General features: G+C 39.8%; 1 protein-coding gene across 4 annotated transcripts in view; it reads left to right on the top strand.

Moving 5' to 3' along the window:
* The window catches only part of DOCK8 (dedicator of cytokinesis 8), an 84,104-nt gene that overhangs the window by 20,196 nt on the left and 50,127 nt on the right, over positions 1-13,781 (top strand). For 3 of the 4 annotated variants that reach the window (XM_057381349.1, XM_057381352.1, XM_057381351.1), the window contains 11 exons: positions 2,032-2,103; positions 5,383-5,506; positions 6,206-6,421; positions 6,816-6,901; positions 8,050-8,116; positions 8,370-8,519; positions 9,151-9,231; positions 10,071-10,230; positions 10,838-10,977; positions 11,210-11,303; positions 12,420-12,582. In XM_057381349.1, coding sequence (XP_057237332.1) covers positions 2,032-2,103; positions 5,383-5,506; positions 6,206-6,421; positions 6,816-6,901; positions 8,050-8,116; positions 8,370-8,519; positions 9,151-9,231; positions 10,071-10,230; positions 10,838-10,977; positions 11,210-11,303; positions 12,420-12,582 — 1,353 coding nt within the window. The remainder of the gene's footprint in view (positions 1-2,031; positions 2,104-5,382; positions 5,507-6,205; positions 6,422-6,815; positions 6,902-8,049; positions 8,117-8,369; positions 8,520-9,150; positions 9,232-10,070; positions 10,231-10,837; positions 10,978-11,209; positions 11,304-12,419; positions 12,583-13,781) is intronic. The other variant, XM_057381350.1, reaches the window with a different exon arrangement.

Genomic DNA, 13,781 nt, shown 5'->3' on the forward strand with positions numbered 1-13,781 from the left:
GCTCACTGTGCAATGTGTTTTGGGAGGGGGACTAGCTCCTTCAGGCTATGTTCTGTGCTGTGCTGAACCCTAATGCTGAAGGGGCAAATAAGCTTCGTTTATGATGTCCTGGCTCACAGGGTAGACCTGCATGCCCCTCTGTTCCTGCAAAAGTTCCTACAGGCTACTGTAATTTGTACCAGCCAGCTGTTCAAACTAGAGCCCTATACAACAGCCATATTTCTGCCAGCAGCGTTTTCTGCCCAACATACCAAATACAATGAAGCTAAGAAGGAAATACAGTTTGTGTGATTTTTGCCACCTGTAATCTGAGAACTCTTTTCTCTAAGCAAGGTTTCAGTCTTCAAGTTTGTTCTTGGCCCAGTGTTTTTCTCAAGAAGGTCAGGACAACAAAGTCAGTAGAGATGAGATGCCATGCTGGATCTCTTTCAATGCTCCTCAGGGATCTTCTTACATTTGCATAAAAGGTGATTTTCMCTTGAAGTTACTCACAGAAAAAGTTCCAATCTTTACAATGAATTGTTTTCCTGTGGATTTGAAAGAGAGCATGGATATGGGACACAATGAATGTTTTGTTGCTTGATGTTCCCTTTGATTTAAATGACAGACAAAAATATTGAAATAATTGTTTAACTTTTGGAATTACATCTAAAATATGACCATTTCCTCCCTGTTTCCAAGGTTACTTCCCACCATGCCTGATGTTTAAAACAGCAGTTATCTATTTGTTTTTCCAGTAGGAGACTATGCTGTACAATCAGTTTTCAGCCTGATTTGGCCAAAAAGACATTAAGGATTTTAATAAGGATCTGTGGCAAAGCTCAAATAGTCAATACCAACAAATAAACTTTCAGCAGATTTTTTTACAGAGCGCTTGCCATTTAGCCATCACTGATACTCTGTGTTTTCATGGAAAATCCTGGTAAGGGATGCCAGGATATGTTGGGGGTGATGAGAACACAGGAGGGGCATGCACCAAGGATTGGCTTGCAGGCAATGCAGTCTTTTGATGTCTTTGTGCACCAAGAGCTGGAAACAGGTACCACCGACCAAACTGGGTTAACATGCTGCCTGCCAGCAAACACACCTCCCACCTGGGCCAGAGACAGGAACCTGCAGAGGCAGAGGCACACAGCAGCCTGGCATCAGCCAAAGCTCTGTCCCTCCGTGCACACAGGGGCCCGAATCAGCTGTTACCTGGCCTGAATAAACAGTCGCAAATCTGTTAAGAGTTCTATGTGTAAAGTGCTAAAAATTACCATACCTTTCCTGTATTGAATTTGTATCCTACCTACCCTTTTACTCATTTGGATTGGAGAATGCCACAAATTATTTTGAAATAGGTAATTAAAAAWTTTTAGAATAGGGTTAGGGGAATTGTGCTACAGCATTATTASTTGAAAGTCATGAACATTTTCTTTGGAATTGCAGTTCCAAACAGTATCCAGTCTATAAGGCAGCACTGACGACCCCCTCCATTAAAGAAGACTTATTTGAAAAACAAAACATTAAATTATAGCATATTCTTAGACCATGAAATTTTGTTGTACTATCTGATCAAAAGCTTAGGGTCCCTTTTTGGATTTTTCTTCGTTTCTATGAGAAGGAGAAAATTGCACATGAAAACTATGTATTTTCAAGAGTCCAGGAGCTGAGGCCTATGAAAAAACATCTCTATATCTTGAGACTTGTTCTCAAGTTTTAAAAATCACAAGGTTGGGTATGTTGTATAATTTATTTAGTTTTACTGGTTTTATGGCACCATCCCTCTTTGTAAATAGACATTGTGGCAAATGGTTGCCTCTGYTAAAAGTACGTTTGTAAATTTATCAGCACAGTAACAAAAACCTGCATCAGGGAATTCATGCAATACACAGGATTTTTAAACCTCAAAAAATGGCTTAGCAGTAAAATTAAGTTTTTAGCAGAAGACTAATAGAGAGACCTTTATATGACTAGCATGTTTAGATAAATGTCCTGAAAGTATGACTTAGGTGCTAAAATATTTACAATAYGCTGCTTTTTCCACAGGGTTGAACTGGACTCACATGTTAAAGACTGTGTTCAGACATACATCCGTGAGTGGCTGATTGTGAATCGAAAGTAAGCTACRTAAAACTAAATTAAATTGAAAATACTTTGCATCTTACTTATTAGAGAGGAGGTGTTTGCTGTTATAAGTTATCCTAAACAATAATGATTTTAATCAGTGATTGAAGATAAGAACTGACTTTTCAGCACTATAAATAGCTATAATGTTTTGCTTGAGATGGTAAGCCTTGCTAAATACTGTTGCATCTGCTCCTTGATTATCAGTCGCTCTGGGAAAGGATGGGAAGTTGATGGGAAGAAATTCACATCAACTTTCTGTAATGATGACTTATTTTAATCAGGAATACTAGTACTGTTTGATCTCAYTAAAAGGGAAGATAACAAGGATTAAGAGTACATTTGCATGCTTTTCTCCTCTTCATGCCCAGAACATTCAACATTATCTGATTTCTAATAGTACCTGAACACTTAAGGATTATTGGTTTTCCCAGCAGTGATTGAGTGTATTCATGTGATTATCAGTGTTATACTCAGATTTACTATTTTGCACCAGKAACTGATTTCTGCATTTGAGGTCAGTTGTAATTCAACACACAGAGCTGGGTCATATAATTGGTCACTATGACTGATAATTTCCTTTTGTTTAGTTGATTATTTTTTAATTTTATTTTATTTTATTCTGTTCTATTCCATTTCATATGTTAAATGTAAAAGAAAACTCTCTGTCAGTGCTCTCTGTGCAGGGCTGTCTGTCCCCAGACTYTTAGGGGAGTCTGTGGGATGTCTCGCCTCCTTCCCCATCACCTCATSCTGTTCTTTAGACAGAGGTTTTTTGAGCTCTGTTTTTCTGAGCACTTCCTCTTCGTGGTGTAGTCATGCCCAGCTTTTCAGAAGCAGAAGCGGTTGGTGGTTCAGTGCTGGCACATTTGCTGCCATTTCATTGTGCTCCGTCACTAGCCCTTGTTTCTCTGTGTTTGTCTGACACAATGTGCATCAGCCGTCAGTGCCTTATGGGTTTACAATTGTAAAGGAATTGCATTGTGTAACTGTGCAGCTTGTGCTCCTCAGMAGAGCAGTTCCTGGAGGTTGCTTAAGAGCCTTCCTCCAGGGGTGCTGATGAAATTGATTGAATTCTCAGAACTGTTCTACAGCAAGTCACAAAAAATAGGCTAGTGGGTTTTGTGGGCTCTCCACCTGCGCCACTCAGCGCAGAGGCACTGACTCTTTCACACAGTGCTGTTCTGAGCATGCTGTAAAGAGCCAGTGTGCAGCTGTGTTTGTGGACAGGAGAAGGGAGTGAGCAGTAAAGTAGGTGAGGTGAAAAATAGAACACAGCTATTTTTGCACTTAGGTGTGCTGGTAGAAATGTGAATGGAGCCATAGAAATACTAATATGTGGAAAGCTTTGCTGTGTGTTTTACTATTTCATTCATTCAGATTAGGTAAATTTGCATTCAAAATCTTTATTCAACAGTTGACTCTGTGTAAACATGATGATAAACATGATGATGGGCTTTGCCAGAGAGCTGAGCTTTGGCAGCAACATTACGAGCAATTTGCTAAAAACATGMCAGTACCAAATATGCTGCAGTGTCACCTAAACCAGTGGTAGATTGTTATTGGGAATCTCAGTTATGCTTGGACACATTTTTCACAACGGCCATGASAGGAAGAAAAGATACCAAGAGACAAGTGAGAAAAAAGTAAGTGTAGAAGCCTTTCCATTGTTTTGAAAAAGGCTGGAAAAACTGTAGTTCCCCACTTGAGAAGCATTATGGGGCAGGTTGCTCAATATATGGTCTGGTGAATTATGGATGAGAGAAATGTGTAAGTGACTTTGATCCATTCATGATTGTAAAGGTTCAGAACAGGAGACTGAGGAGTTGTCAGTGGGKGGCATGGGCAGAGGTCATCCTCAGGTTCCAGGGCAGAGAGGTGTGTGACAGAGAAGCTGGGCATAGCTGGAGTCCAGGTGGTTTCACAGGAGGCTGAATGGGAAGCTTGTGCCTGTCTGTTTCTCCTTTCGGTTGTCCTTTGTTCTTTTTCCTCATCTCATTTTCTTAATTCAGTGTGTGCCCATTAAATTGACGTGTGTGCTAGAGGCATGCTTTGCCACTTGGTGAGTTTTAATTGCTGTCATGCTTTTCAAAATAAATAAACAACAGGAATAAATTTTTCAGGAGTATCTTAGGGGAAGTGCATCTCTAGCATAGCTTYTACACTACACAGAAAGTGTGAACTCAGGTACATAAATTTCTCCATTAATTGTTYATTTGCCACCAGAGGCAGTGAAAAAAATAATCCATACAACCTCTTTTGGATTCTTAAATGTCTTACAATCATGCAGAATTTCTGTCTTCCATTCTGGATGATTACGATGGTTCCAAAAGAAGGTCACATCCAAGGAGAGCTGGGATTGTCTTTTTATGACCAGTTTTCATTGCAGTGAACTGGCAAACGATTAAAACGCAAACAATTAAAATGCAAACACATCAGAGCATATAATTCAGTTACTCCCAAAACATAATAAAAAGATGTCTCCCTGATCAATAATTGCTTATTGTGTCTACTTTATGAAAGTACTCAGACGTGTGGTCAATGCTTTGGGAGTGTCATGGAAAGGAAAATGAATGAAGCAGGATGTTGTAAATAAGGAGGCTGATAGCAAAAAYACCATCACAGGCTTTAGCAAATTGCACAGCAAAGTGAAAGAAAAAGAGCTCTGGATGTGTCTAACACCTTTTTTTCCAAGGTACCTGCTGGTTTTTTCCACTACCTCAAAAATGTAACTTGAAATTGCAGGTAAATTTTTCAAAGTTGCTGGCATTGAGGGTTCCATTATAGCATAGAAATAGCCCTCTTCAAAACCATGCATTGTTTGGAAGGAATGATTGTGGCATATGATTAACTTGAGATGCTATCTAGATCCAGGATAAGAGCAGTAAGTGCTTTGATGTAGATAATTGAAGAAGCCAGCCAAGAGATAAGTGATCCTGATCCATGTTCTTAAGGTCACTGAAATTATCACCGTGTCTGATGAGGAGATCAGAGCAGAGTTTGTACTTAGGTGAGGATTTCCTGCTGTCTCAGGCTTATAGTCTATACAAAAGTGATCTTTAAAAACTGTTCTTAATATACATGATAGAGTTGTATTAGTGTGTTAAAAYGAGATAAAGTTGTGAAATGTCACATTTTTGCGTAAAAGCTGTGCTATGCTGCTTTTTGCAGAACAATCATTCCAGGTTTTAAATAATTTTTTTATTTGTCTTGTGTGTTTTATTTTCCCTTAATGCTTCCTCRTGTTATCTTTCTTGGGCTTCTCCATGAAAGGAACCAAGGGAATTCAGATATTTGTAACCTGAAGAATAGGGGATCCCGGAAAGATTTTCACAAAACACTTCAAAAACAAACATTTGAATCAGAAACACTGGATTCTGGTGATGCAACTTTTCAGGTACATTTTCTTCACTTTGTGAATACAGGAGTTTCCCTCAAAAGAAACATCTGGTGTGACCTCCCCTTGAATGTTGTGTGCACTTTTGGTCACCACTATAGAAGAGAGATATGAAGTTATTGGAGAGTGACAAAGGAAGGACACGAGGATGGTGAAGGGTCTGAAGGGGAAGCCGTGTGAGGARCAGCTGAGGGCACTTGGTTTGYTCAGCCTGGAGGAGACTGAGGGGAGACCTCATTGCAGTTACAGCTTCCTCATGAGGGGAAGAGMAGGGGCAGACACTGATCTCTTCTCTGTGGTGWYCAGGACACAAGGGAATGGCCTGAAGTTGTGTCAGGGGAGGTTTAGGTTGGATATCAGGAAAAGGTTTTTCACCCACAGAGTGGTTGGGCACTGGACTGGCTCCCCAGGGAAATGCTCACAGCACCAGCCTGACAGAGCTCAAGAGGCATTTGGACAATGCTCTCAGGCACATGGTGTGAMTCTTGTGGATGATCTGATGCAGTGCCAGGGGTTGGACTCTGTGATCCTGGTGGGTCCCTTCCAGCTCAGCAGATTCTSTGATCTCTGTGAGGCCATCAAGCAGAGCACTATGCTTGCCCTCATGGCAGAGGCGGCGTTAGGATCCCCCCTGCCAAACCACCARCAGCCATTCCACGACACCCCGGTGCCCACGCTTGCCATTTTCATGTTTTCCAGCAGGTGGGACCCCAGCAGGCTCCCGCTATCCCAGAGGAGGCCTCCAGGTCGGCGCTGGGCTGCTCGGACGTGGAGCTGCGCAGCCTGCGGCCGGACCCGCGGCTGGAGCACCTGCTGCGGCACGTCAGCGCCGAGGAGTTCGAGCGGCTCAGCGAGGAGGCGCGCCGCACCAACAGGCACCCCGAGCTCCTCGCCCTCTACCCCAGCGTGGATGAGGTGAGCGGGAGGCCGCCTGTCCCCATCGGCATCCCCAGCTGGCTGTCCCAGCACGCCTGAGGCTAAAGCTGCGCCACAGTACAAAAACATTGCTCCCAGCGTGGGCTGAGCCGGATGCTTGTGATACGGYTTTGTCAGGGTGTCACCTTTCGTGACTTGGCTATGATCTGGGTCCAGACCGGTAAATATTTGGTGTAAATGCCAGATAGGGGTCAGAAATGTAAATATTCAGAAATAATAAATTTATTTTCTTTCATCTCTGGAGAGATTAAGTGCCCACTGAGTGGGGGAARATGCTAGTCTGTGGCAGCGGCCCAGCTACTGTTGCATAAAAGCTTTATACAGGTGTATAAATTGACAATTGTTTTAATTGAGTATGACTGTTTAATGACAGGAGGATGCAGTGGAGATACGGCCAGTGCCAGATTGCCCAAAGGAACATCTGGGCAACAGGATTTTGGTGAAGCTGCAAGCTCTGAAGTAAGTATCCTTCACAAGCCTCACTCACCATTTCTCAGTTCACAACAGCATACAGCCGCCCACCCTGTTACACCACTGCAGGTGTCCTGTACAGCAGCATTCTCTGCTCAAGTGTTCTCTCTTAGTGTAGTAGAGGATTGTTTCTATCCATCTTTACAAAAGTYTTTAACTTGCCTAGGTGAAAAGGAGTTGGGATTGAATCCAAATTACRTATTTTTTTTTAAAAAAAAAGGTGATCAGTGTCCCACCCACTACTGGACTTCTGTTGTGRTTTAACCCCMGCCAKCRGCCAAGCCCCACAGACCTATTTGCTCTCTACCTCACCAACAGAGATCAGGGAGAGTATCAGAAAGGTAAAATTGAAGAACTCATGGGCTGACACAGACAGTTTAACAGGGAAAGCAAGTGGCACATACACAAGCAAAGGAAAACAAGGAATTAATTCACTGTTTACCATGAGCTAGCAGGTGTTCATCTGCAGGGGAGCAGGCCTCATCACACGTAATGGTRACTTGAGAGGGACAAACACCATCACTACAAAAGTCCCCCTACTTCCTCCTTCTTCCCCYGCCTTTACATGCTGAGCATGATGCCACATGGTCTGGAATACCCCTTTGGTCAGTTTGGGTCATCTGTCCCTGCTGTGTCTCCTCCTAACCTCCTAAGCAGTCCTCTCCCTAGTGTGGCAGTACCAAAAGCAGAAAAGGCCTTGGCTCTGAGTAAGCCTGCTCAGCAATAACAAAAACATCGGTCTATTATCCACCCTGTGTTCRGCGCAAACACAAAACACTATCCCCACTCCGAAGAAAATTAATTGTGCTCCAGCAAAAACCAGCACAACTTCATAAACAGAAAGAAGATCAAGATACAGTAATTTTTAACAGATCTCTGAGATCACCTTCCTGTTAAATTTAGAAAATACATACCATGCAGTTGACTATTGTTCTTTTCCTCCTGAAATCATCTAATATAATGCACTAATAAAAAATTTCCTCAAGACTTCGAGAGAGCTGCGGTGTGGARCTAAGTATTTCCCTGTATTTTTTAATGAAAGTGCCACTCAAAATATAACCCTTCATTTTTTTTTTATTACACCTATCTATATTAGTGCAATRTCAATCACTGTCTTCTGTGTCTTTCCCAAACAGGTTTGATATAGAGATAGAACCTTTGTTTGCCTGCATGGCTCTCTATGATATAAAGGAAAGAAAAAAAGTAAGTGYGCATACAACATTTTTGTTCAATTGGCCTGGGTTTTTATCTCTGAAGTAATCATTTAGGAAAACTTAGAAAAAATGTGCAATTTTTTTACATATGCAGTCTGATCCAGGATTCTTTTTATTCAGTGAAAGTCACATGCTTGCAGTTGTTTATTTTGCACTTCTTACAACTTTTAATTTGTTTTAAAATAAAATTTGAAGCATTTTGGCTTTGCAATGTATTTTAATCCTTTTTTTTTCTTTTCAAGATCTCAGAAAATTTTCATTGTGACCTCAATCCTGATTCGTTAAGAGGGTTCTTGCGTTCTCATACACCCTCCATTGACTTGTCTACTCAGGCAAGATCAGCAGTATTTTCTGTCACTTATCCCTCATCAGATATATACCTGGTAATAAAGGTATGTTACAGTGCTACTTTGGTGCCATTCTTCCTGTTCCCGTCTGTTCCTGTTGTTTGAACTGTTTCCTGTCATAGAACTGACAAACATGGTTTTTGACTAGATGAGAGGAATTCTGATTGTTTTTAATAGTGGCTTGTGAGCAGGTGTCCAGTGGCATATCTCATTCTCAAGATAAGAACTTATATTAATATCCTGTGTACTAGTTCTACTAAGTACTTAGAATTTCCTGTCTCTTCCTRTGGGAAATTAAAAATACAGTGAAACAAGGCATTTTGAAAAATTTTATTTACACTCAGTGGAGATTTTTTTGGCTTTGGTTTAGTGCACTTTGCATAATATTGTTTGCTTAATTCTGAAGCCTGAGCCACTCCATTTGGCATATGTTATTTTTGCTGATTTCAGTGAAAGTGCAGTAGTAACTGATTGGCAGTGTTGTCACATACATGTTTTCTGCTTTCTAACAGATGGAAAAGTAGGAGTTTTAGTATTGGTTACTCAAAAAAGACAGTTTTAAAATGTTTTATACTACTATATATCTTGGCAGACTCTTTCAAAATGCTACATAAACATGTTCCTATTTGGGTGATATTTTTCCTTCGTGAGTATCTTATTTTTCTGTTTTTTGTAGATAGAAAAAGTGCTTCAGCAAGGAGAAATCGGAGACTGTGCAGAACCCTACATGGTTCTTAAAGAAAGCGAGGCTGGCAAGGTAAGGTAGATAACTGTTAAGAATGTTTACATCAAAAAATGCAKGCTCAAGAGAAAAAAAAAGAAAAAAACTGAGAAAGGGCAAACCCTTAGAAATAGAATGGAATACTAAAAACGCTGGAGGGGAAGCCAGTTAGAGCATTCATGGTGCAAGCAGTTTGATGTCTATGACTGACAGGAAGAAATCRGGAGAAAGCAAGGTGCATTTTCATTACTGACCCCTCTGGAAATCCATGCTGACAAAGTCTTGAGTCATGAAGCAGATAGGGTGAGCAAAAGAGATGACTAAAATGTCAAATTAGCAGACATATTTGTGTCTCAGAGACATATTATGGGTTTGGATGGGCAGACCCATGTTGTAGTGTGCAGCTGGCCAACTCAGTGCTGTTGTCCATGGATTATGTGAGTTCTGTTTAAGGAATTCATGGTCATTTACCTCCCTGGAACAGACTGACAACAGACTGACAACAGACTGACAGCAAACTGAAGTTTGCTGGACTTCCACAGGTCTCACCTTTAGAATATTGCTTCCAGAAGAATATTTTTCCTGTATCTGATGAAAGAAGTAGAACATTCTGTTCTACTTGTTCATTCTGGATTTAAGATTACTGTAAAAAGATTGGCCTTCTCTATTTCTATGATGGAAATAAACTCACTGCAAATAAATGGAGGTGAATGTACAAATCAAAACAGCTACAGTTCTGTCAGTGATGCAGCAAGAAAGTATGAGAGATAATTAAGAATATTWACTGAACTGCAAATATGTAACTTACTTTTTTATCTATGGTAGCATTAGAATAACTGATTGCTTTTTAAACAGTCATATTTTCTTTGTCTCAGACAAAAGAAAAGATTGAAAAACTGAAAGCACAAGCTGAATCCTTTTGTCAGAGATTGGGGAAATACAGAATGCCATTCGCCTGGATTCCCATAAGCCTAACTAATTTCTTCAACCTTTCAACACTTGAACGAGACATACCTGAAGCTGAAGGTTTAAACGGTATTTGTCTAGCTTCTCTAACTAAGGCAAAATAGCTCCTTAGTAGGACGAGTATAGAAAACAATGTCATTCACTCTGGCATCAAAAGTACATTCAGAGATTCAGTCATGTCTTGTCAGCTTTCTTTTTCAGTCCTACAGACACTTACAAAATAATTGTGCTCATCATGTCATCTCTGCATATTTATTTTTAGGTCTGCTAAATATTCTTTCATGGYTTAGGCCCAATTTTCATTGAACACTGGCTTTGTAGAAGTAAAACTCCCCTTGCCTCATGGAATTGGTTAGCAACACTGAGAAATTAAAATAGCAAACAYTTCCATTTGGTAGACCAGACCATTGTTCAATTGACAATGTGCTTTGTAACCCAGGAATTAAAAATCTAAATGAACTTTTTCTCTGCAGCAGAAATAAWGCCACTTTAACAGGGGGGTCCTGGTATTCCACCATTGCATGTAGTCTGAAATAAAAGAAGTGGAATGTTTTAGGTACTCTATTCTCTGATGTTAGTGAGATGTTGCTGTGGTTTTCTAGTGTATTCTAAGAATCTTGGTACTGCAGCAAAAAGCYAAAAACAAGATGATAATTAATTCAATTTCCCTTTCAAGGGAAAGGATCCGCTAGTGACAAGAGGGCAACATTGCTGCAGACCAGAAGGCTTTCTGAGAGAAGTTTCAGCTCAGAGGACAGCTCTCCAGCATCAAACTTCAAAACAAGTTCTCTGACCTTTGGCACCTTCTTTAAACAGGTACTGGATTCTCTTAAGTTCGGATTTCCTGAGACATTTTTCATCTGTATAGTGTGAACTGCATCAGGAAAAGCTACCAGTGATGTTTGTGTGGGGACAGAGGATAATAGCAGTCAAGTAAATATTGACAACTTGCTTTAGATGCCTCAAAGGCATGGTTCACTAACAAACATTTTCTCAATGTTTTAGAGTATTGTTGTAAAGGTACTGATTATTGTCTTTCTCTTGGTAGGAAGGGGACAGGCTCAGTGATGAAGATCTGTTTAAATTTTTAGCTGATTTCAAAAGATCATCTTCCTTACAAAGAAGAATTAAGACTTTACCAGGTAYAAATTAATTTTGGATGGAAGGTATTACATGTGTTTTTCTCCCCTAAACTGTCCTGTAAATTCCAGCTCCAAAATATACTTGACTTGAGTTTAAAACCTATAATATGTGCCATTGTGGAACTTCCTAGGTGCCTAGTGTCTACCTGAACACTGATGCTTTTAAATTTTCCTTTTTCTGCATGAATGACTGTGAAGATTCAGATTTAGCTTGATATTTTTAAATAATTTGCTTTTCTCACTACTTTACACTGTATCTACTGGATATCTTCGGCTATTATTCAAACTGTTTAAAGACAATGCTTTAAAGCAAATTTCTAGGATCCTTGTTATTTCCCTACAATGCTTTGAAATGATTCATATTTGAACCATTATTTCACCTTAGCTTGGTATTAGGGTCAGTGTTACTTAGCAAAGTCGAGATGTACAGGCAGTGTTTAGCTACTGTCAACACCTGACCATCTTAATTTTTAAGAAAATTACTTAAGTTTGACCTCTTCTGTGTTGTGGAGGAATCTTAAAATATATGAACTAAAGGCAAAGCTGTTTTTCCCTTCTAGCTGACTGCCAGAAATTACATTTCTGAGTTTCATAAATGGTTTTCACTTACTGCAGCAGAGAATTTCAATTGAAAGTCTGTTTATGCTGGGGTAAATGTTATCAGTCTGAACTGTTTAACTGCTCACCACCTAACTTTTCTGGTGGGTGGTGTCTACTTTGGCAGAGATTAATCAGAGCAGAATCTGAGGGAGAGGGGGAGTAAGGGAGAACTATATTAGTCAGCACCCCTTTTGTTTGTCTCTCAGAAAAATGTTACTTGTGTGTGAAAGACGCTAGGACATCAGCTAGCATACAATATTTCCTCTTTCTTTATTTTCTTTGAAATAGTACAGGATAGACATAAAGACATATGTGTTGCCCTGATGTGAGGGGATGTGTGTAGGCTACTTCCTCTGCACCTTTCTGCACCTATGCTTTCCTTCTCATGCAGCCCAAGATACAGTTCATTTTTCTGTGCTGTTGCTATGTAATCTTGCATATTATTTTAATTTTTCTTTTATTATACACAGATTATTTTTTATATTTTTACTAAGATTTTGTGATTTCATTTTAAAGGAACACTTAAACTGGAGATTTCCCCAGCTCCAGAAAATCTTGGTTGCTGTCTAACACCAGAGCTACTCCCAGTGAAACCGTTTCCAGAAAATCGTAGTCGTCCTCACAAGGAAATTTTGGAATTCCCAGTCAGAGAAGTGTATGTTCCCCACACCATTTATAGGTAAGAAATAACATGTACTTCTAACATTTCTTAAAAACATGGGATACAGACTTTTTTTTCAGAAAGAGAAACTAAAAAWTTTTTTTTGAAAAGTCTTAAGTCAGTGTGCTGGGCTGATATTTTAACCTTCCTAGCCATTAAAAGATTAAACACCTGCAGGATATTCTTAATGTGTTTACTAATCTAATTGTATTGTCTTTGAAAAAATTTCTATAACATAAAAAAAACTCCTTTACTTTCATTGACTTGTCATCTATCTATCTATCTATCTATCTATCTATCTATCTATCTATCTATCTATCTATCTATCTATCTATCTATCTATCTATCTATCTCTCTGTCTGTCTATCCTTCCTCCTCTGTGTTCGTTTTGGGATTTTTTTTCCACTAGATTTTATTATAATTTTTAACACTTCTGGTAAATGTTTGTGCTCAGTGGTTTCTATTGTTACTTTGAGTCATCTAAGTATCTGAGAAAATCGCGTGTTGCTCTGTGAGCATTTTAGCTATGAGTGAGCACTCTACTCATTACCTACTCAACTACATCCTTTAGGCTATGTAATTTAATTTCTTTAAATCTGTTCTCTTCTGGTTGTGTCAAGGCCATCAGTGAACAGTGTTCAGTAGCATGYAATTGAGCAATTCCCATCGTTTATTTCTTAGTAGACTGGGACACCTGAGTGTCCCCTAAGAAATTAGCATCAGAAGAATGTGTTTTTAAGATGTCTGTGCAGTATTTCATTGCTAGTGAGCGGAGTTAGAGTAACAGCCAACAGTAATTCTGATGGGGCATATCACAGTATTACAGACACAGAAATAGTGACAGACAATAGAAATAGTGACAAACACTATTGTGTTTGTCAAGACACAGGAGCAATGCATAGCTCTTCAAACAATAATGGCAGGTGACACTATTCTAAGGGAAGGTTCYGATCCCTAAAAGAGTAGCCAGCTGTATTGTATTAGTGGCAAAAATGTGACTACAATAAGAATTAAGGAGCTGAATAAAGGGATGCAAAGCTTATTCATTTCTTGCAGTGGAGATTAGCAAAGAGCCAGCTCTCCCACCCTCTCACCTGACCCAGTCCAGGAGGGGAGAAGGGAAGGGCATGACTTACAGTTCAGTACAACTCAGCATGGTACAGTGGCAAACTAATTTGTTCCAGGGAGGTGATCCTTCATGGAAATCTTCAGGARAA

Source organism: Malurus melanocephalus, unplaced genomic scaffold (genome assembly GCF_030028575.1).
Source record: "Malurus melanocephalus ecotype Western Australia unplaced genomic scaffold, MMel_1.1 scaffold_506, whole genome shotgun sequence".
Classification (NCBI taxonomy): Eukaryota; Metazoa; Chordata; class Aves; order Passeriformes; family Maluridae; genus Malurus; species Malurus melanocephalus.